The following is a 21,915-nucleotide window of genomic DNA, read 5'->3' as shown; positions in this document are numbered from 1 at the left end:
TCTTCTTTCGTGGATCCCGCCAGATCGCACACTTCCTCTAGTTTGTTCAGTATAATGTCCATGGTGTCGTTGACATCCTTTCTACCTTTGTTTGGTGACACTGGATTCGGCGGTTCAGCCTTGAGACTCTTGAGATTTTTTGTCATCTCCTTGTCCCCCATGATGAGACTTACTGCGATTATTAGTTATGTTGCGATCTTGAGTGGCGCTCCCTCCTTTTAACTAGTGTCGTGGTAGTTGATGGCGGTTCCAAGTGTTGCCAATGGTCAGTACACAGGGCACAGACGATGTCGGTGGTACTATCCAGCTATGAGGCGGTCCAGAGAACAGCTCACGTGCGGGAGTGGCACTTCTGAAGGATAGTTGTGTTCAGATTAACCTCTTATGTCGTGGTTCTTGGCTGAGCGAGTATCTGAGCTACAAGTTGTTGTTCCCTTTATTCGACTGGTTCTCTAGTGACACTAAGGCTTGCCGCTTATCAGTACACAGGAGTTAACATCAGTGGCAATTGGTGGACTGCTTGCAAATATTGTTATCGGTGATCCTATATGTCACTTGTTCACCTGGAACTCGGTCGAGGTTACGTGAGCTCCTATGCCCCCATTAGATTAATCATCATGCTCATTAGTCTTCTATCAGTGTAGGAACTTGCAACTAGGCACTTACGTTTTGTCCGCTTTCACGTTATGCAGCACAACAATACCCGCCCGCTTGCTGTACTTTGTTTGACTTGTTTTGCTTTGTTCTGCTGTGCTTGCCATGCTATGCTGTGCTGTATTGTGCTTTGCTGCTAGTCTTCATGAGCATGATCAGTTGTGCTCATTTGTGATCAGTTTGTGTCCAATACTGCCTCACATATGTGTCGCAGAAATGTGGTGTGCACCTTCATTGTAGGCAGCCACTCTCATGGACGCTCCTCTGAAAATTGCCTCTTGCAGGCCTTCTCTTGAGCACTGCCTTCTGTGATGTCTCTTACACACTTCAGTTACTGGCGAGTAACCTCAGTCATGCAATCTGCTTCCCTCCGGTCATTTTCAGTCATTTTCGGCATTTCCGGACTTTTGCGTTCATTTCCTGTCAAACGTCGCGTATGTGAGTTAGAAAATTGCCCATATATGTCCCCTTCAGGCTCCACACTCATCCGCCATTACTTCGTTGATATTCAGCCAGCCAGCGCGCCCGCCATTTTCTTCATTCACAAGGTCCTCTGTTCGTTTGGCAGTGAGTCAGCATCGGAGGCACAGGGGAAGCCTCAGCATGGAGCCAGACGGCAGCACAGGTAAACGATCGATAGGTCAGACAAAGCGATCAATTATAGGCAGATAGCGCAGCAACAAATAATCGCAGACAGTGTGGGGAAGCGTTGCTTTACTTTTAACTGCTGGGTGCACCCGCCGTTTTAAGTGGAAGCGCTGGCAGTGAGCGCAGGTATAGCCGGGTTCCCATGGAAGACGGCGGGCGGTGGAGAGCGCGCTCTTCGGATCCCCACTTACTAGCTTCGCTGGTTAAGAGCTCCGGTAGGTGGCAGGTGCCTGTAGACACAAGGAGGCGTTCAGCTTCCGTCGGACTCAGCTGCCGCGGGAGCTCCGCAGCCTTCTCATTGCCGGCAGTGCTCTTCCAGGCTCCGGTGTTCTACATAGTTCTCCGCACAGGACCCCAGTATCGCCGTCAGTATCAGCCACGAGTGAGACTTTAGCTTCCGATTACGAAGTCCGTTGACAATGATAACTTTCCCCCGGTTTTAGCGTTCCCAATGCATAAGGAACTGGTCGCCACGGGAGGAGGAGAAGTCCTAAGCCACCATTTCCTCCGGCGTCCAAACCACGCCCCCAGCAGGGGTTCTTTTAGAACGGACACCAAATCTGGCAATTTTTCGGGGTCTGGGACCTAACTGACCACACAAAATACCAAAAACTACTGATAAATATGGGATGCATGGTGGCAAAACGAGATATTGTGCAGAGGTGGGGAAACAGGAATGGGCTTTTGTAAAGTGATGGAAAAGGAAATCTATAAACCAAGAGGATGTATGGAAAAAATGTGAGAAAATATGGAGAGAGATATTGTGCAGAGGTGGGGAAACAGGAATGGGCTTTTGTAAAGTGATGGAAAAGGAAATCTATAAACCAAGAGGATGTATGGAAAAAATTTGAGAAAATATGGAGAGACTGGTTGACGACTGTACAGGAACAGATAGTAGGGGCTTGAGGGTAGGTGCTCAACCAAATAGTGTATCCTGAGTAGAGGGAGATCCAGCGTGAACTGAACCTAATACGATAGAACATGTGCTTAGCAGCTGTTATATTATGTATGTTTATTGTTTGTTGTCATAGAATTTGAAAAAAAAAATTAAAATATATTTAAAAAAATGTTACGTGGACTTTTACTACCTTAACTGTTCAGCTAAAAATGGCATTCAGCATGGACAAAAAGCCTGGGGTTTCACCTACACCTAAGAGCTGGTGTCGGAAGGCCATTGTCCCTCAACACATCAGCTTTATTCCAAGATGAGAAGGATGCCTTCAAACATAAAAATACTCCAGTAGAGGTGTTGTGGCTAGAAGCTAATGGAGTGAGAAGCACTGCCAGCTAGCTGGCTGAAGGGACAGAAGTCACCCCAGATGCACTAAATGGCAAAGGCTCTTTTGCCCCAACACATACTGAGGGAGAAAGAATTGTGGGCCTCTGCGGAGCTCAAACTGTACTGAGGCCGAGAAGCCAAATAGCAAACACAAGCTCCTCTGCTCATTTAAAAGGTGCTGAGACAGGCAGAGGTACTTGGACTGTAAAGGGTGTGGGTGCTAACAAGATGCCAAACTGGACTGCTGCCATCCCTGCAGTGCAGTAATCAACCTGGAAGACCACTGGAGATACTTAGAGCTCAGGATTTTTTTTTTAATATCTTTATTGGGTTTTCTCCAAATCAGCAGCTCGCATATAAAACAACAAGTATACATTCCATTCACTTCAGCCGAGGTGATGTACATTACAATAAGAATACATGTCAAAGATTACACCTGAGTTTACAACCGTGGAGATTCCTCAATCTTCAACTTATCTTCGGTTTTGTCTTTTTATGTGCTTAATCAAACTCAACTGTGTTAAACTCCCCCTCCCTCCCGCCTCCCGTCCCCCCCTCCCAACCTCCCTCCCCGATACTCTCCCCCTCTGACGAGTCTGTGTAACTCAAGGTCCATGCATCGTAGTATTCATGTGGGGCCATCCTGTGTCTCCCTCCCCTGTCTTGGCCCGACCCCTCTACGGAAGACGACTCACCTGTGCTGTCTAGTGTAACTTGGGAGGCCTGGCCTGCCATCTCCTGCATAATCGCTCCCCATGAATTAGCACCTCGGGCAATTTGGCATCTCTCCTGGTGTTCCGTATGTGCCCCTCCTATGCTAGGGCCCACTCGTAAATATGTCCTCCTCGTAAGTGATGAATTTACCATCCAGGTAGAGGTCAGACGACATCAGGCAGCCCCCAGCCTTCCAAGCCTCTATTGACATCACCTGGTCTATTTGAGCAAAGGGTGGCATCAGCCAGTACTCAGAGCTCAGGTGGAGGTAATAAGAAGCCTCTGCTGAGGGAAAAGGATGACGGCCATCGGAGGGTCAATTGGAAGGGAGTTCCCACCATTCACCCACACTAAAGTATCATGAGCAATACACACAGACCAGGAGCTGTAAACAATCTCCCTTTGCCCGAATCTGGGAGCATAGGAGGATGGAGGAACGAGGTCATTAGAGGAACCACGCAATATAAAGCTGCAGGCCAGAAACTGAATTAAGGCTCCTGAGACGGAGGCATAAATAACTGGAGAAGCACAAGAGAGCGAGAAACTAAAAATATTAGGAGAAAGCCATATGGGCTAATTACTCCCAAAGAAGCTAGGGGATAAGTAGAAGACCTGAGTTAGACAATGTAAATGAAACAGGAGTGCAAACAATGCAATACACTCCAAAGCGATGGGAGATAAAAAAATAAAAAAATACACTGAGAAACTACCCATTCAAGAAGCACCACATTAGAACAAATTAAAAGATGAAGATAGAGGCCATCAAGATCAAAGTGAATACAGGAAGGGTGCACCAAAATAAGGAGCATATAAACACAAAGAGGCAGCACACAAAAACCATAACCGCAGATAGGGGGCAAAGTGAGCCCTCATATGAACAACCTGAAGTAGAAACTAACCTATCCCTCTCCCACAAGTTAACTAGATAAAATGATATTAATTCCACCAAGACAGCGCCAGAGGCAAAAAATCTGTACCGTGGCGATAGGCCTGGGTCTATTAAGCAACAATCAGTGCAAACCTACTGAAAGAGTAAAAAAGAAAAAGAAAAAAAAAAGACAAAGTCCATTGGAGAAATGCATTCAGTTACAGATAACCTGCAAAAGCAACCTTATTGAAAGGGTTAGGACTCTGGAGCACAGAGTGAAGGAATCAGAGGGGCAGAGCTGAAGGAATAATATATGCATGGTGGGTCTTTAAAAAGGGTTGGAGGGTAACAATATAGTGCAGATTTGAAGACCTAGATAAATATAGAAGTGCCCCCATACCAGTGGTTAACCAATTTTTACTGTACCACATAGAGTGAGTTAACGATTCAAACACATTGCATGTCCTCCAAAACCACAAAAACATAACCCAAGACCACAAAAAGATGCAAAATGATCAGGATTATTTTTTTTACTGTCCTATAACTACTTCTTCATATAGACAATGCACTTTGTATTGGATGAGTGAGTCTCACCCACACTTATGTGCCATGCTTCATCATAGGTGACCTCACCTTGCCCTAAAAAGATGGTACTATCAGAGTGGATCCAACATCTGAACAATGGAGTTCTGAAAAAGAAAAAACGAAATACTGGATAATCAATGGATCCACATCTTTCAGCAGTGGTAGAAGTGCTTGCTGCCCTCAGATGAACACAAGAAAGTTGGGGCTTAGAATCTGAACTGTCCATGAATGGTGAGGCAAAACGAAGACTAGCTCAAAGGAGATGACCTGGGGGTGGCAGGATAATGGGGAGTGGGTTATGAGATTATACTTATTGTGAACTAAATTGTGCTTCTTCCGTGGTGCATTTTTGATAGTAATTGGCCTTGAGGTCACTTGGTCTTTTTGGGATTATTGACCCCAGCTCTTTGAGCTACTGGTAACCCCTATCTTTACGTAGCAGTAGATGTAGGCAATACATCACCATCCAGGAAGCTATAACATGTGAAATCAAGGGTAAAAAACAGAGCCAGTCAGAAAGCAACACTAATACGGTAAAAGAAAAGTACATTCAAATAAAGTTTCTAAAGGTTTATTAGTAGAATAGCACAGTACCTGACTACAGTCAAGGCAGTCAATTCCCAACTCGATATACCATTCTAGAGCTAGAACCTAACTGGGGCAACTGGCAGTAGGACACTGAAATGAAAACAGTGCCCTTAAAACAACAAACCCCAGCTACAAACATGGAGCCTTCAAGCAATAGCACATACCATACATAAACAGGTATATATAAACATGGAATTATTTAACACACCTATCCCCTGACAAACAGACCCAGAGGGACCATACAAAACATACAAAAAAAACTGCCCACATACAACCAGAGACACACCTACACTATACATAATCTAAAAATCTATAAGGAGGCTTCATGTCATGTTCATCTTGCTTTAGCATTGAAGCCACACTCTTCAATTGATCCCTTCCACCTGGAATCTCAAACGGAGCTTCTTTCTCGTTGCATTCACATCTTGCCCCCTTCGGAAATTCCAGACCTTTCTATCTTGAGTGACCACACTGTTCCTGTTGACCATGACCACTTTCATAGCGTTACAAAATCTGGACTCACTTCTGGTCAAAACTGCTGGCTTGCGAATCCTGACCCAAACGCCCACCATAAAATCAGTTTACTGAACTTTCCATTTGGCGTCATACGCACGCTTAACCTTCCGCAGTTTCTCTTCGACCCTTGAGGCCACTTCTTCCTCTTCTCCAACTGCCTCCTCTTGAACCACAAGGCACATAACGTTGAGACAGGATCTCTATCTTTAAGCAGTTTAAAATGACTAACCTCCATTTTGGTATGAACTGTAATCTGGTATGACCACAACTTGTCCTTCCATTCCCCACCAAAATTATGTGCCCAAAAAATGCTCTCCTTCAACACACGGTTGAACCTTTCCACCTGTCCATTTTACAGAGGTTCATAGAACACAGAGGTTACATTGTGAATGTTGCAATACCTGAGAAAACTCTCCATCTCATGCGTCTGTGTGTTTTTATACTACAACTGCACACCATTGTCAGTGATGAGAACCTCTGTGTAGCCTTACCGAGCAAACAGCTCTTGAGAGCTCAATTACAGCCACTGTAGTAAGTTGGACACACATTTTACTTCCAGCTAATTTTTACTTCCAGCCATCTAGCTTGATAGTCCCCCAGAACCATGGCATATTTACATTGATGTGGTAAAAAACATAAAAGGACAAGATATATCAAAATCTACATTCTGCCATGGAAATTCCAGCCATTCAACACATTCTCGCACAAACCTATCCATGAGTCCATCAAGACCCGGCCACCTAAGTGTTGTCCTCACCAACCTCTTCATGGACAACATTCCTAAATATCCTTCATGGGCTAAAGACAGACTGAACTCACGGACCCCATGGGGGTATGCATTTTCTATCCTCAAACAACATTCCTCTTTCTACTTCCGATTCCCCAGACACTTTCCAGAATAGGAACAACTCAGCCGAAACCGTCTTCCTTCTCGGCCACCCTTTTCTTATGCATTAAAACACACTTTTTTTTTTTTTTTTTCTTTTTTTTGGTTAAAAACTTTTATTGAGCAATCAGATAAAAAGTACAGAGATGGGCCTACAACCACACGGGCTGGCCGCTAATTCGCAAAGCACAACACATGAAGTAAACAATCATTTCCGTGGCGAGGCCGAAATCATAGAGTAAATATTGCTCCAAACATAGGACAGGATACCACATTTTTCTGTATTAAACATTAAAATAACGAACACCAAACAAGGCGAATGCAGCAATTAAGTCAGCCCGGATGGCAGAGGGGAAAGCCACTAATCAGGAAAACAAAGGTAAATCAATGCGACTCGGCAAGGCTGGGGGGGGGGGGGGGGGGGGGGGGGGAAGCAGGGAGGACAGGAAAATCCTAAAACAGAATGAAAAATTTCGGGAACGTCAGCCTAGGGAGACAGGGTAACATCGGAGGTGTCAACCAAGGGAGGGGTACAAATTTCTCCACGATATGCATTCCATTGACCCCAAATTTTCGTCCATGCCCTGGGTCTGCCCCTAGCCACATAGACGGTCTTCTCTCGGAACATGGACCAGTCCATGTTATCCTCCCACACCGAAACGTCTGGAGGTCGGGATGCGCCCCAGAGTTGCGCAATGTCACGCTTCGCGACCATGTAACCCAAGGTCGCCCATCTAGTCTGGGCCACAGAGTAATTGGAGGGTTCCCACACGTTCAGCAGGCATCGTCGGGCCTCAGGCCGCAGGGTAACACCAGTCACAACAGTCATTACCGCAAGTACATCCACCCAGTAGGCTGCTACCACAGGGCACTCCCAAAGTATATGCATAAAGGTAGCGCTCATCCCACAGCCACGCTTACATAAGCCATCCGGGGAAAAACCCATTATAACCAGACGCGGACCAGTCACATACACCCGGTGGAGGATCTTAAGTTGCACCAAACGAAGACGGGCAGGAATGGCGACCTCTTTCGGAGAGGAGAGTGCCGACTGCCAATCCTCGTCATCTAATTCCAATCCGTCACCGACCCACATCTCCCTAAGTCGGACCAACAAAGCGCGATTATGAATCAATTTTTTGTAAATAAGGGAGATAGTGCTGTCGGGCAGGTGCCCATCTAGTACACGATCTTCAAGGGGGGAGGACTCGGGCAGGGCCACATCAGGAGTCAGAACGGAGGCCAGGGCATGCCGGACCTGCAGATACCGGAAAAACTCTCTATCACTCAAGTCGTATTCTGCCTTAAGGGCCTGGAATGACTTCACGCTACCTTTCACACAAACATCACCCACCTTACTAATCCCAATCATATCCCAGCGTTCAAAGCCCTTAGTAGACCAGAGACACCTCAAACGTTCAGAAGCATAAAGCGGAGTCGCCAGTGTCAGTCGATTCTCCCATCCCAAACTCACATTCGCGGCGCGCCACACGTTGACTGCGGTCCTGGACGGGCCCGTAAGATGGCGCCCGGCCGATTTAGAATAAAGCGCTCTATTAAAGTCCCCTCCCGGCAGCTGGAACCTATCCATCTCAAAGGCCGGCTCGCGACCCGGCGAATACATCGCGTGGTTAACGGCAGACAGCTGGGCAGCCCAGTAATATCTCTTGATGTCGGGGAGCGCCATGCCCCCGTCATACCAAGGGATGGTAAGTTTCGCAAGAGCTATACGTGGACGCCCGTCCCAAATCAATTGTCTTTGCAGACTCTCGATCTCTCGGAAATAGGTAGCGGGAATGTCGTCATAAGAATTTTGAAGTGCGTAGAGGAACCGCGGCAAGGACATCATTTTAAAAAGAGCTGCCCTACCCAGAGGAGATAGGGGCAGCTTACGCCAACGGGCCACATCCAGTCGCAGTCTAAGAAGCGGGGGGAGGAGATTACGTTCAAACCGAAGTGAGGGGTCCAGGGTAATAAAAATCCCCAAATACTTGAAGCCAGACTGGACTACCTGGATAGGAAATCTGTCCGGCAAAGGGGGGCAAAACACCTGAAAGAACATACACGCAGGACTTAGCCCAATTAATAACAAGGCCCGAGTTAGCACCGAACGAAGTAAGAACGTCAAATAAAACATTTAGAGATTTACGCGGGGAGGTGAGATATAGAAGAATGTCATCCGCGTAAAGTGAGACGCGGTCCTCAAAGTCCGGTGACCAACGGATCCCTTTGAGTGAAGGCTCCCATCGCAGCCACGCAGCTAATGGTTCCAAGGCAAGCGCGAAAAGCAATGGAGACAAGGGGCAACCCTGACGGGTCCCTCTACCAAGGCAGAAGGGGGCAGAAACTCTACCGTTCACCACCACTTGCGCTAAGGGTTCAACGTACAACAACTTCACCCAACCAATAAACTCAGGTCCAAAACCAAATTTTTCGAGAGCTGCCCAAAGATAGGGCCACTCTACAGTGTCAAAGGCCATCGAGGCGTCTAACGAGGCCAAAATGGCCGGCTCCGTCAGAAGCCCCGCCCTCGCAACAGCACCGTGGAGACGACGTAGGTTAAGAGCCGTGTTGCGATGTGGGATAAATCCGGATTGATCCGGATGAACCAAGCCACTAATGACCGTCAGTAGGCGGGTCGCCAGAAGCTTAGCCAGGACCTTAGGCTCAACATTTAACAGGGAAATGGGCCTATAAGACGAACAAAGGTCCCGCGGTTTCCCGTCTTTGGGAATTACGACTATCGTAGCCAGATGCTGGTCATACGGGAGAATACCCCGTTGCCGGGACTCCAAAAACATGGCACGAAGATAGGGCGCTACCCTGTCAGGGCGTAGCTTGTACAGCTCAATTGGCAACCCATTCGGGCCCAAGGCCTTGCCCGAACGGAGCGAGCGAATGGCAGTCGCTATCTCATCCGTAGTAAAAGGGGACTCCAACGAGACACAGTCTAAATCGGAAACACTGGGTAAAGCTATATCGCGCAACAAAAGGCGAGAGTCTGCCACATCACGTCCAGACACAGGGGTATAAACCACACGAAAATACTCCGCAAAACATTCAACTATTCCAACCGGGTCCGTCACTTCGACACCATTCGACAACTGAATCACAGGCACCACACGATTCGCCCTCTCTTTCTTATCCAACCACGCCAACAATTTACCCGCTTTGTCCCCCACATCATACAGACGACCCTGCTGTTCCCGAAACATCAGTTTAGCCGCATCCGTGACCAAAGACCTATAAGCAAATTGTTTCAGACCCAGGGCGTGGAGTTTATCAGAGGTGACATCCGACTCTAAGTCGGCCTCCCTCTCCGCAATCTCTCTCTCAAGGTCCACCACCTCCCGATTCCTAGCCCTCTTGGATTCAGCAATAAGGGAAAGGGCCTGCCCACGAATCACTGCCTTAAAGGCCTCCCACAGGGATACTGCAGAGGAAACGGACCCCTCATTGTCTAAAAAATAGGCAACCAAAGACTTAGTCAAAAGGTTGCGGGTCTCAGGGGAGGTAAGGTACCAGGGGTTAATAGGAGCCACTCGGCCCGCCGCTTCCACCCCAATCTCAAAACAAAGCCAGAGCGGAGAATGATCGGAGATGCCCCGGGGGAGGTGTCTGATCTCACGCACCGCCGGCGTCTGCGCCGCGGGCATCAGGAAATAATCCAGTCTAGACAGACTCCCATGGGCCCCCGAATGGAAAGTGTATTGAAGGTGGGTAGGATGTAGAAGCCTCCAGCAATCAACCAAGCCAAATGTGTCCAAAAACCCACCCAGCCACTGTTGGGCCGAAGGAGTATCCCTAGGGGGGTAACGATCGTGTAGACCGGAGATCACAGAGTTAAAGTCACCTGCAATAAAGAGAGTACTATCAGGGAGGTTTAACAACACACGGCCCAAATCGGAAAAGGTAGAAGTCTGTAGGCCAGGGGGCACATAAACAGTAAACAAGGAGAGGGTGCGACCCTCATAACGACCCACGAACACAGCATAACGCCCCCGATCATCAAGGATCACATCATCAATAGCTAGGGGGAGGGAAGCCCGAACAAGGATACCCACCCCCCTGGAACCCGTGGTAAACCCCGAATGTGCGGCAAGGCGATATCCCCACCTATTCATCGCCCGACAAGTATTGCCCACCAAATGAGTCTCCTGTAGAAAAACAATATCTGGAGATAAACGGCGTAGACATTTTAACACCACACTCCGCTTAATGCGATCACCCAGACCATTAACATTCCACGAAACAAACCTCAACCCGCTACCCCCCATCCCACACAGCAACGCCGAAACCCCTCTGCAATGAGCATAACATAAAAAACATCAGAAGCAAGATTGAGTCGCCTTGAGAACATAACACAAAAACATCGAACGTTCCAACCACCCACCTCCCAACAATCAAGAAAACACCCCCCACCCTGCACCCCTGCAAAATGCTAAAAAGCCACCCCAACATGCAGTGTGCCTGTCGCCCAAGAACCCCCATTCTACAAAAAGACCCCGGAGGAGGAAAGGCTCTGGCCCACCCGCCACCCCGAGCAAGACAGATAATGAGGAAAACACACAAACAGTAGAGGCACTGAGGCATAGAATCCCTGAAGAGTTTACTCTATACGAGGGCCCAGGCGTGGACGAATTGTTCAGCTCTCCACACCACCCTCAGCACCACCCGGGTGGGCGGCGGACTCAGTCGCAGGAGGTCGGTCAGGCAGAGAGTCCAGCCAGTCATTCACAGAATCAGGCCGATCAAAGAAGAAGGTTCGGTAATTGTACTCAACGCGCAGCCTGGTCGGAAAAAGCATAGCGTAGCGTAACCCCATGTCTCGGAGACGTTTCTTGACACCACGGAAGCCCATACGCTGTTTCTGGACCTGTTGAGAAAAGTCTGGATAAAAGTTCACCGTGGCGTTCTCAAAGGCCACCGGGCCCTTCACACGTGATGCTTGCAGGATAGCGTCCCGATCCCTATAATGGAAGAGTTTCGCAACAATAGGCCTCGGCGGGGCACCTGGCTTACCCTGGCCCCCCGGAACACGATGGGCACGCTCCACTGCGAAAAATTTACTCAGACCAGACGGAGAGAGGTAGTTCTGGATCAAGTCCTCAGCAAGGAGATCAACAGAGTGAGGTTCTGGATTCTCCGGAACTCCGACCACGCACACATTACAGCGACGTGCCCTGTTCTCAAAGTCCTCCAAGCGCCGGGTCATGAAATCGTTCACCCTACAGAGGTTGCCGATCTCCGTCTGTATTTCCGAGACGTCTGCCGTGAGGCTGGATGACCTGAGATCCAATGACTTCACCTTCTCATTGGTTTTCGACAGGTCAGCTCGAATCAAGTTCACATCAATGGCCACGGTGTCGATTTTGTGGGCCAAAGCTTCATATTGTTGGCCTATCGTCTCCTTCATGCCAGAGATGGCGCCCATGATGTCCTGCAAGGACGGCTCCGTTGACGCGTCCACAATGTGGTCAGCAGTACTTGATCCGGGCAGGCCAGCTCCGGGGGACCCCTTCGAATGGGTGTAACGGTCCATAACGTTAGACTGGACCGGGCCCCCACGCAGGGGCGTCTTGGTCTTCCGAGTCTCTCGGTCCCCCCTGCCTGCCATGCTGGAACTGCGTCACCAGGAGATTTACCAGGCTCGATGGAATGGCCACAGGAAAGTAGGGCTTCGGGACCAAAGAGCCGCTGCTAGGGTACCACTAGTATAGGGCCAGTCAGATAGGAGAATAAGCCAGCCAAAGGCCCGACAGCCGTCTCGTGCCCCGGACCCAGTCCAGGCCAGGCTCCCCTGCCAGATGTCTCAGTCTGAGGCAGAAACGAAACCGAAACTTAAGAGGGGGACCCACAAGTCGAATCCCCCTGCCGCTGTTGTTCAACTCCAAGACGGCCACAGAGCCTCACCCAGTCCCGGGCGTACCTCGAGGGCGGAGCCCGAAAGTTCGAACCACCGTAACTCCGGCACCCCGGGTCCAAATCAAATTTCAAAAGTTCCAGGGCAATCAGCTCAGCGTCCTCTACACCAATCCTTGTAAAGAATCAGGATATGTTCAGGATATCATGCCGGGAGTGGCGGGGGTCCGGGGAGCGCTGTGCTCACGCGGCCATCTCGGATGCCCGCCAAGCTCCTCCTCCAAACACACTTTTTAACAACACATTCCCTTATTCAGAAATCCTCCACATCTCATATATACCTTAAAATTATTTGGACATCACATCTGCTATGTTAGCTCTTACTCTTCAATCTCCTGCCCCGTCCACTGTTTTCTTATTGTCACAATACAGCTTTGACAAACATAAGTAGTTACACTGCTTTGTTCAAGCACATGTTCCAACTTGAAATTTTACTCCTAGAGTCTAGACATCAACCTCGCAGTACGCACAGTGGCATGGCAACCCCGCCAACGAGACAAAAAACTCCAATCAGGTGTTTGTGATCTGTTTCCAGGATGAAATGAGAGCCTCATAAGTAAATGCAAAAATGCTCCACTGCCCATAAACTTTCTAGCAACTTGTTCTCAATTGCAGCATACCTTCTTTCTGCATCATTCAGGGTGTGAGAAGCAAATGTTGCATTCCATTCCTCCCTACCACACCTCTGTGACAACACACTTACCACACCATGAAGGCGAGCATTAACTGTTATTATGCATTCCTTGTTTACACAAAAGGGTTTAAATGTAGGTGTCCGGGCAATCTCCGATTTAAACAATTCAAAAGCTTTCTGTTGTCTCTCTGACCACAAGAACTCCACATTCCTCCCATTCAGCTCTCTTAACGGTTCCATTTTAGGTGCAAAGTATCTGATGAATTTACTATGGTACTCGCAGAGGTCTGTAATCGAGAGCAAATACTTCTTATTGACCGGTGCAGGTACATTCAAAATGGCATCTACCAACAAATTTTTAGGCACAACCCCATCCTTTGGCAAGGTATGTCTCAGATATTCCACACAGACTCAAAATAACTTACTCTTGCTGTTATACCTGGCCCTTTTGACATGTTTATGCACAAACCTTTTGCCTTCTATTTTTCTTGCCATTTTCGTTGGCCATAGGATTCTGGGCATATATCTCTGTAACAATTGTGATATAATTGGTTATCCATGATTGGCAGATTTGATTTACTAGTAAGTCCCTAGTATAGTGCACAGTGTGTGCCAGGGCTTGTAAATCAAATGTTACTAGAGGCCTTGCAGCACAGGTTGTGCCACCCACATGAGTAGCCCTGTAAATGTATCTCAGACCTGCCCCTGCAGTGTCTGCACGCGCAGTTATAAACTGACATGTTGTCCTAGCAAGTGCACCCACCTGCCAGGCCCAAACATTCCCTTTCCTTGCATGTAAGACACCACTATGGTAGGCCCAAGGTACCACCCATGGGCAGGGTGCAGTGTATGTGAAGGTGTTTTTTTAATTCTGTGTTTGAAAATGCCACTTTTAGAAAGTGAGCCTTTTCTTACTTTACAATCCTGTGTGTCTCTGGCTGTTTGTGTATTCAGCGTCTGGTGTTTGAGATGTGCATTCACTTTAGACAGTTACTGGGGGAACTGAGGTAGGCCCTGCCTTGCCTAGGTGACTTATCGGTTGCCTGATTAGACCTGGTCTGCATTTAGAGTGGTGGGAGGAGTTTCCCTATAGGCTGTGACTCCTTTTTCACAAAGCCGTCTCTGCCCCATGTGGTCATGCTGCACCAGGAAGAACAGGACTGGGTTCAGAGGCCCTTACGGCAAAGAGAACAATACAATTTGGGTATAAGTATAGGATCTAAAACCCCAGTACTTTATATTACTTCAAGGAACAAGAGGACCCTGTAAAGAAGAAGAGCAGAAGGACTGTGTGAGGAGCGCTGCCTTTTCTGTGTGAGGGGTGGGTTGGCCTGTAGTTGCTGCTTCTGTCTGTGGTGGAGGAAAAGGACTGACTCGTTTTGCCTGCTGTGGCATCCAGCTTGAGGAGAATCTCCAAGGGTTTCTGTGTGCTGGCCTCCTGTTTTTGGAAGACTCACGGACATCAAAGTCTTCCTTCTGCAGGCTTTCCCTTTGCTATGGGAAAGTTCTGGAACTTGTGCTCCATTTTGCAAAAGCTCTGGTGCTTCCACTTTGTTTTATAAAGAGTGTGTGCTTTCACTTTACTTTGCACAGTCCTGGCGCTTAGTTCTGGAAAAGCTTCTATCGGCGTGCATTTACTTTCATTTCAGAGTTTTCTGGTGCTTGCAGTCTGATTGCACCATCCTGGGGCTTTCAGGCTGTGCTTGGCAAAATAGCTGTGCTTCCTCTCGCCTGTTTATGAAAACCTGTGCTTGGCTCCCTGTGAGGAAGAACCTGTGGTGCTTCCCTCCATCGGCAGCAGGGTACAACTGAGAGCCCTGTGAGGGCTCGGGGCTAGCGACACCCCCGGAACCGGATGAGGGCCCTGCCCCCTCCCCTTTGCCAGAGCTGTGGCACTGCCCGAAAGTGGAGAGCGACTCTTTCACTCGTGAGGCATTGTTTTCTTGGACATCACGGGGAAGACCTCGACGGAGGTCTCCCGTCTTGAAGTGAGGTGAGGCAGGGAAATTACTGCATAACCTCTAAATGAAGCGCAAGTGCACTGCGGTTTCCTAGGGTGAAAAGTGGTGATTTAGGTACAATGTGAATTACTGTATGTTATATCCTGAGGTGAACAATTATGTCGTGTTTATGCCCTACAATGCGAGTCTAACGAATACGTTTCAGGAGCTACCTAAAATGTACAGGGATGGTGTAGGGTGTTGTGTTTCAGGATGGTCAATGGCGTGGGCAGCCTATATGTATTTACTTGATGCACTAAATTGAGATATTATGACCAGTGCCTAGTGGCACATGGATTCATTTAATTGTGGTCTGTGTGTTTTTCTAATACAAAAGATATTTTTATATACCCTTGTGTGGAGTCTCTTTTTGTGGTGTGCCTAGGGAATCACTGGTGTTTGTGTTGCACAAACGCTTTACACAATGCTTTGGGATAAGCCTGACTGTTCTGACAAGCTACCAAGGGGGTGAGCAGGCGTTATCTTGGGTGTGTAACTCCCTTATCCTGACTAGAATGGTGGGTTCTGCCTGGCTTAGGTGTATACCCTAGCTAACACTTACCCTTTTAATGTCAACCCTTGCTTTCCCAACACACTTTTTTCCAAGTGCTCTAAATGTTCTTGTTAGTTTTGTTAAAAGATCAGAATGTCATCTTGGAAGCACTTAACATTGGCTTCTATGTCTATGAAGATGTGAAACATTTCCCTCTGAGACACAGATGCCGCTGGCGCAAGGCCAAACAACCTCCTCTTAAACCGGAACTTACCTTGTGGAGTAATAAAAGAGGTTGGAATCCTAACTCAACACGATGTGGTTGTAGGCTGAGCACAAGTCCAGAGTAGAAAACACAGCTGCACCTTCCAACATACTCACTACCTCGTTAATGTTTGGCAATGGGTTCGTTTTGGTGGCATCCCCACAAATTTACAATTACATTCCACTCCCCCAAACATTAAATGATCCCCTTGATGTGTGAAGATCCCCTCAAGTGGGATGTAAAAAACTATCAGATAAAAACATCAGATCATACACTGCATGAGCATCAAGTATTTATGTTCTGGTCTGGACAATTTTACCCCCCTGCCCAGTGCAAAAGAAAATTTAGTACCAGTAGTCAGGTGCAATTATTTGTTCAATTCTGCAAAAAAAATAAGGCTAAGAACTAGTAAGAAGGGCTCAATTAGAAAGCTAAGAATTATTAACTGTGAACTATTAACTAAAATCTGATGAGAAGGGTGTATGCTTTCTCGCAATCAATCAATCAATCAATCAGTAGATTTGTAGAGCGCTGCTGGTCACCCATGAAGATATACAGGCGCTGTAATATTCTGATTAAATAAAAAACGAAGTAATATGTTGCAAGTTTGTGGAGGAGGATGCTAAGTAAAAGGCACTCCTTGATGATCAATGAGGTCAAGTAACGCGGATCTGTTAGGATCTCTGTGATCAATTTCATGACATCACTTTACATCCCATGGATCTCAAAGGTGATCCTTTGTTTATTGACTGTATAGGATACTTAAGGTGATGCAGCCTTCAAATGCCACCAATGAGAATCCATTTCAAACTTCCCTGGTTTATAAAAGTATGTCCATCTAAAACCATTGTGACATGAAGCTAACATATCTGCCGTCGTAGGCCACACAGCCACAACTTTCTCAGGGGCTGTTTGTCGAAAAGCAATTTCTAGAAATAGTGAAAATAAAATGAACACAAGGTACTGTGAGTAGAAACAGAGAGATACTTACCCACGGCCACAGGACCTCAGTACTGCGAAACCAGGCTGCTCTTTGTTTAATATTGGCTACCATTGTTTCTGCATAAGAGCGGATTGCGTCATCAGTAACTGGAAGACTCATATTTGGATAAATGCCATCTGTTGGAGGGTCAGGAAAAAGAGCAATACCATTCCAATAAAATCCCGACCTACACAGACAGAAATATTGAAGAAAAATAATTATACAAACAGTTCACTAAACATACATTTCTAAAACAATAATTCTTTTTCGGGTTTTCAAAGGAATACATTTCTATTCCTAGTTCAGCATGAAACACAGTATGCGAGTCTTATGCCAAATATAGAATGGGAAACAATTATAGCAAACATAAATAAACACATTGGTTGTCCTTGTGGCCAGGTGAGCGTGGTCTCACAGCTGCTCTTCGCTTTGGAATGATACTTCAGAGTGCTGGTAAGCCCTGTTTTCCCTTCTATCAAATCTTGTATGTATCTTGCTCAAATGCATATCATTGTGTTTTGCTTTGAAGGCACTTTTCAAAATGGCTCTGAACGCTCCTTGTCTAATGCATTGAGTGACACCCAGTTCATATTTGATAATAGTGGTATCTTTCTTATTTTTGGAAGTAAAACCCCAGTCTCATTTGATTAATATATTTAATTACCACATTCACGTACATGTCCCCACCTTTATACACCCTTTTTCTTAACCTTAAGGCGCTCTTTCCTCTGAACAGGGGTAAGCTGTGGGTTTGAGGGGAAAAGATGTGTGCTTGGAAAATGCAGAGAAGGAGAGGAGAAGAACAATAGTTACTTACCTGTAATCTGTGGTTCTCCAGTATTGGTGTCTTTCATAGATTCACATGCCTGAATCATTCCCCGTCGTCGAGTAGGAGTCCCACGGTATATAAAAAAGCAGTAATAAGCCATTTGTACATAGCAAATAACAGTTACAATAAACCAGGAAGTGAAGTAGCCTCAGCTACCAATGAAAAAACGTCCACATTAGTGACCATCCAAGTCATTATGTTAGACCAAACTGCAGCCAATCAGGCCACAGCTCCCACCTAGGTATTCTCCCCAGAGACCCAGGCTGTCAGATTTTTGTAGCACTGGAGTGTACCAGAGTATATACAGCTATATCATAACAGTCTGGGTGAGACTCTGAGGGGAGGTGGGTGGGTGCATGTGAATCTATGAAAGACACCAATACTGGAGAACCACAGATTACAGGTAAGTAACTATTGTTCTTCTCCAGTATTTGGGGTGTCTTTCATAGATTCACATGCCTGAATCCGAGTAGTTAGCAGTAATACAATATCTCGCTCTTATACGCCAAAACATAGTTATCATGCATAAAAGAAAGCAATGCAACATCATAAGAAAGCGTAAAGAGTGTAAAGGAGGTGGGAGAGAACACCAGAGGCTCACCTTACTGAAACAGATTTCGTAGGACTGCTCTCCCCACCGAGGCATCGGTGTCGCTTGAAGAATCCAGACAGTAATGCCTCGTGAATGTGTGTCTGCTGGACCATGTTGCTGCTCTGCAAATATGCGGGAGAGGCACACCAGCAAACAACGCAGTTGAAGAGGAGACTGCTCTTGTAGAATGGGCTCTAGGTAAGGTCTGTAAGGGTTTACCTGCTTGTTGATGGCAGAGCCCTATCGTGGATGAGACCCACCTGGCGATAGTCTGTTTAGTAACAGCACAGCCTTGTCTTGGCCTGCCATATGCCACAAATAGCTGATCCGTCTTCCTGATGGCAGCTGTTCTTGAAAGATAAAATTTAAGGCATCTCTTAATGTCTAATGTGTGTAAAGTCCGCTCAGCTGGTGACTGCGGATTGGGAAAAAATGTCTTAAGTATCACAGGCTCATTGAGATGAAAATCCGATGGTACTTTGGGCATGTACTTCGGGTTGGTGCGTAGTATCACAGAGTCAGGTGTGAATTGCAAGAATGGTGGCTTAATGGTGAATGCTTGCATGTCACTCACTCGTCTGGCTGATGTTAGTGCCAGCAGTAATGCAACCTTCCAAGTGATGAACTTGAGATCGACCTTATGAATAGGCTCAAAGGGATGGCGAAGAAGCTGTGCTAGGACAATATTCAAATGCCAAGATGGAGGTGGCCGGCGTACAGGTGGAAACATACGAAATAAACCTTTAAAGAATTGTTGTATTATCCTTGAGGAGTATAGAGAAGTCTTACCGTCCTGACGGTATCGTGATATGGCGGCTAAGAACACTTTAAGTGTTGAGTGCGCCAAACCTGATTTAGCGAGCTGCAAAAAGAAGGGCAATATCGCTTCTGGCTCCGCAGTCATTGGATGCAAATTCATAGTGTGGCACCAAACACAGAAACGTTTCCACTTTAGTTTGTAAGTTTTGTTTGTGGAAGGCGCCCTAGCATTGGCCAGGACTTCCTGACAGTCTTGTGGAATGTTCAAGTGCGCAAACTCGTGGTGTTGAGGAGCCAAGCCGATAATTTCAGAGATTGAGGGTCTGGATGAAACACCTTGCCTTCTTGGATTGTTAGAAGGTGTGGAATTCGGGGCAGTTGAATTGGCTCGCACTCTGATAGAAGGAGAAGCTGCGTGAACCAATATTGTCGTGGCCACCGTGGAGCAATCAGGATAATTCGACACGGTTGCTTTCTCATTTTCTTGATGACTTTGGGTATTAGCGGAATTGGCGGGAAGGCGTAGGCAAAGATCCGTTCCCAATTGAGTGATAGAGCGTCCCCGCAAGAGTCCCTGTGGGGAATCCAGCTCGCAAAGTGAGTACATTTCTTGTTCTGATAAGTTGCAAACAGGTCCAGATCGGGGAGACCCCACCTCTGGAAGATCCGATCCAGCGCTGGCTGATGCAGTTCCCATTCGTGAGTGCTGTTCTTGGATCTGCTCAGCGAATCTGCCAGTACATTGGCTACTCCCGGAACATGCACCGCTGACAAGTTGATGTCGTGATCCAGAGCCCAAGTCCAGATCTCTTGAGCCTGTTGAGACAACCGGGCTGATCTTGTGCCCCCCTGCTTGTTCAGGTAATGCATGCTCGTTGTGTTGTCTGTTCGAATCAACACTGTGGAGCCTTGTAGGATTGCCAGAAAGGATTTTAGGGCGAGGAAAATGGCTCGTAACTCCAGCAGATTGATGTGCCATTTCTTCTGTTGAGCGTCCCATTTGCCGCTGATCGTCATCCCTTGAAGGTGAGCGCCCCAACCTTCTAGGGAGGCATCCGTGGTCAATATGAATCTTAGGACTTCTGCGAGGAAGGCACAGCCGATTTGTAGGTTGCGTGCCTGACTCCACCACAGGATTGTGTCCTTCATTCGAGGCGTCAGTGTAATGAGATCCTCGAAGGACCCCGATATCTGCATCCATTGGTGACTGAGTTCCTCTTGTAATGGTCTCATCCTCAGACGACAGTTTGGAGTGAGAGGGATGCACGAAGAGATCATCCCTAGGAAAGATTTGAATCTCCGAACAGAAACGTACTCTTTTCTGAGGAGTGTGGTTGCCATCGTTCTGATCTTTGTCTGCCTTTCGTTTGAAATGAAGACCTGGGCGAGCTTGGAATCCAGCGTTGCTCCTAAGAAGGACTTTCTTTGAGATGGAATTAGATCTGATTTCTCGAAGTTCACTGAAAACCCCAGGCTTTGAAACAGGCAAAGGCATTTTTGGACATGGTCGTTTGCTGTGGCGTAGGAATTGGCCTTGATAAGGCAATCGTCCAGATAAGGGTATATTTGAATTCCCTGCAATCGTAGGTGCGCCGCTACGGGTGCTAGCACTTTCGTGAATACCCTCGGGGCTGAACGTAGTCCAAAGGGAAGCACCTTGAATTGGAAATCCCTGCCAGCCACTCTGAACCTTAGGAACTTCCTGTGTCTGGGGAAGATAGGAACGTGGAAGTAGGCATCCTGAAGGTCGAGTGTTGCCAAGTGGTCCCCTTCTGCCAAAAACTGTAGGATCTCCTGGAGTGTTAACATTCTGAACGTCAATTTTTTGATGAATTTGTTCAGGGCACGCAAATCGAGGATTGGGCGCCATTCCCCTGATTTTTTGCGTATCAAGAAAAAACGAGAGTAAAAACCTGTCCCTCTCTGGTGTCGAGGTACTCTCTCGATTGCCCCTTTTCGAATCATGGAATTGATTTGGATGAAGAGCTCCTTGAGATGTGCTGGGGGCGGCCCTTTTGGAGGAGAATTTGGAGGGGTTTTTACAAATTCTAAAATGTGTCCCTTGGATACCACATCCAGCACCCATTTGTCTGTAGTAATCTTGGACCATTTTGAGTAATGTTGGGATATTCTTCCTCCAATTCGTTTTTGGCGGGGACACTTTGGCGGCAGGAAGTGAACCTCACTTCTTGTTGGTGTTATCTCTTCCGCGATATGTCGCTTTTCCTCGGGGCTGTGTGTAAGAGTTACGTCTTTGGCCATAAGGCTGTTGCTTATATGGCTGGTACCTCTGTGTGTTTTGAGAAGTGGTGTAGTTGCGCTGTTGGTAATATCCTCCCCTATTGGAGAAATTTCCCCTTCCTCTTGCGCCACGAAAGGAAGATTTTCGAAACTGCAGAGTGCCCAAAGATCGTGCAGTTTCAGTATCCTTTTTGATGGCCTGCAAAGCCTCATCCACGTGCGAGCCGAATAGGAACTCGCCATCATAAGGCATATTTAAGACCTTGGACTGTACTTCATGTCTAAAGGATGTAGATTTCAACCATCCCTCTCTCCGAAGGACTGCGGCTCCTGCCAATTGTCTGAAGCCTGTAGCTGCTACATCCACTGCAGCGTCAATGATCTCTGACGACGCACACTCCCCTTCTTGTAAAATTTTAATAGCCTCAGACCGGTCCGGTTCAGGCAGTTTCTTAATATA

The 21,915-nt window shown here is 47.2% G+C and overlaps 1 protein-coding gene across 1 annotated transcript in view; it reads right to left on the bottom strand.

Annotated features, from left to right (window-relative positions):
* Nucleotides 1-21,915, bottom strand: part of MAN2B2 (mannosidase alpha class 2B member 2) — a 371,121-nt gene that overhangs the window by 255,872 nt on the left and 93,334 nt on the right. Inside the window, exon 6 of the mRNA XM_078678503.1 lies at nt 17,044-17,221. Coding sequence (XP_078534629.1) covers nt 17,044-17,221 — 178 coding nt within the window. The remainder of the gene's footprint in view (nt 1-17,043; nt 17,222-21,915) is intronic.

This window comes from Lissotriton helveticus, chromosome 2_2 (genome assembly GCF_964261635.1).
Source record: "Lissotriton helveticus chromosome 2_2, aLisHel1.1, whole genome shotgun sequence".
In the NCBI taxonomy this organism is placed as follows: domain Eukaryota; kingdom Metazoa; phylum Chordata; class Amphibia; order Caudata; family Salamandridae; genus Lissotriton; species Lissotriton helveticus.
Note: the sequence above shows the minus strand (reverse complement) of the source record. Positions and strands in the feature narration are given on the sequence as shown.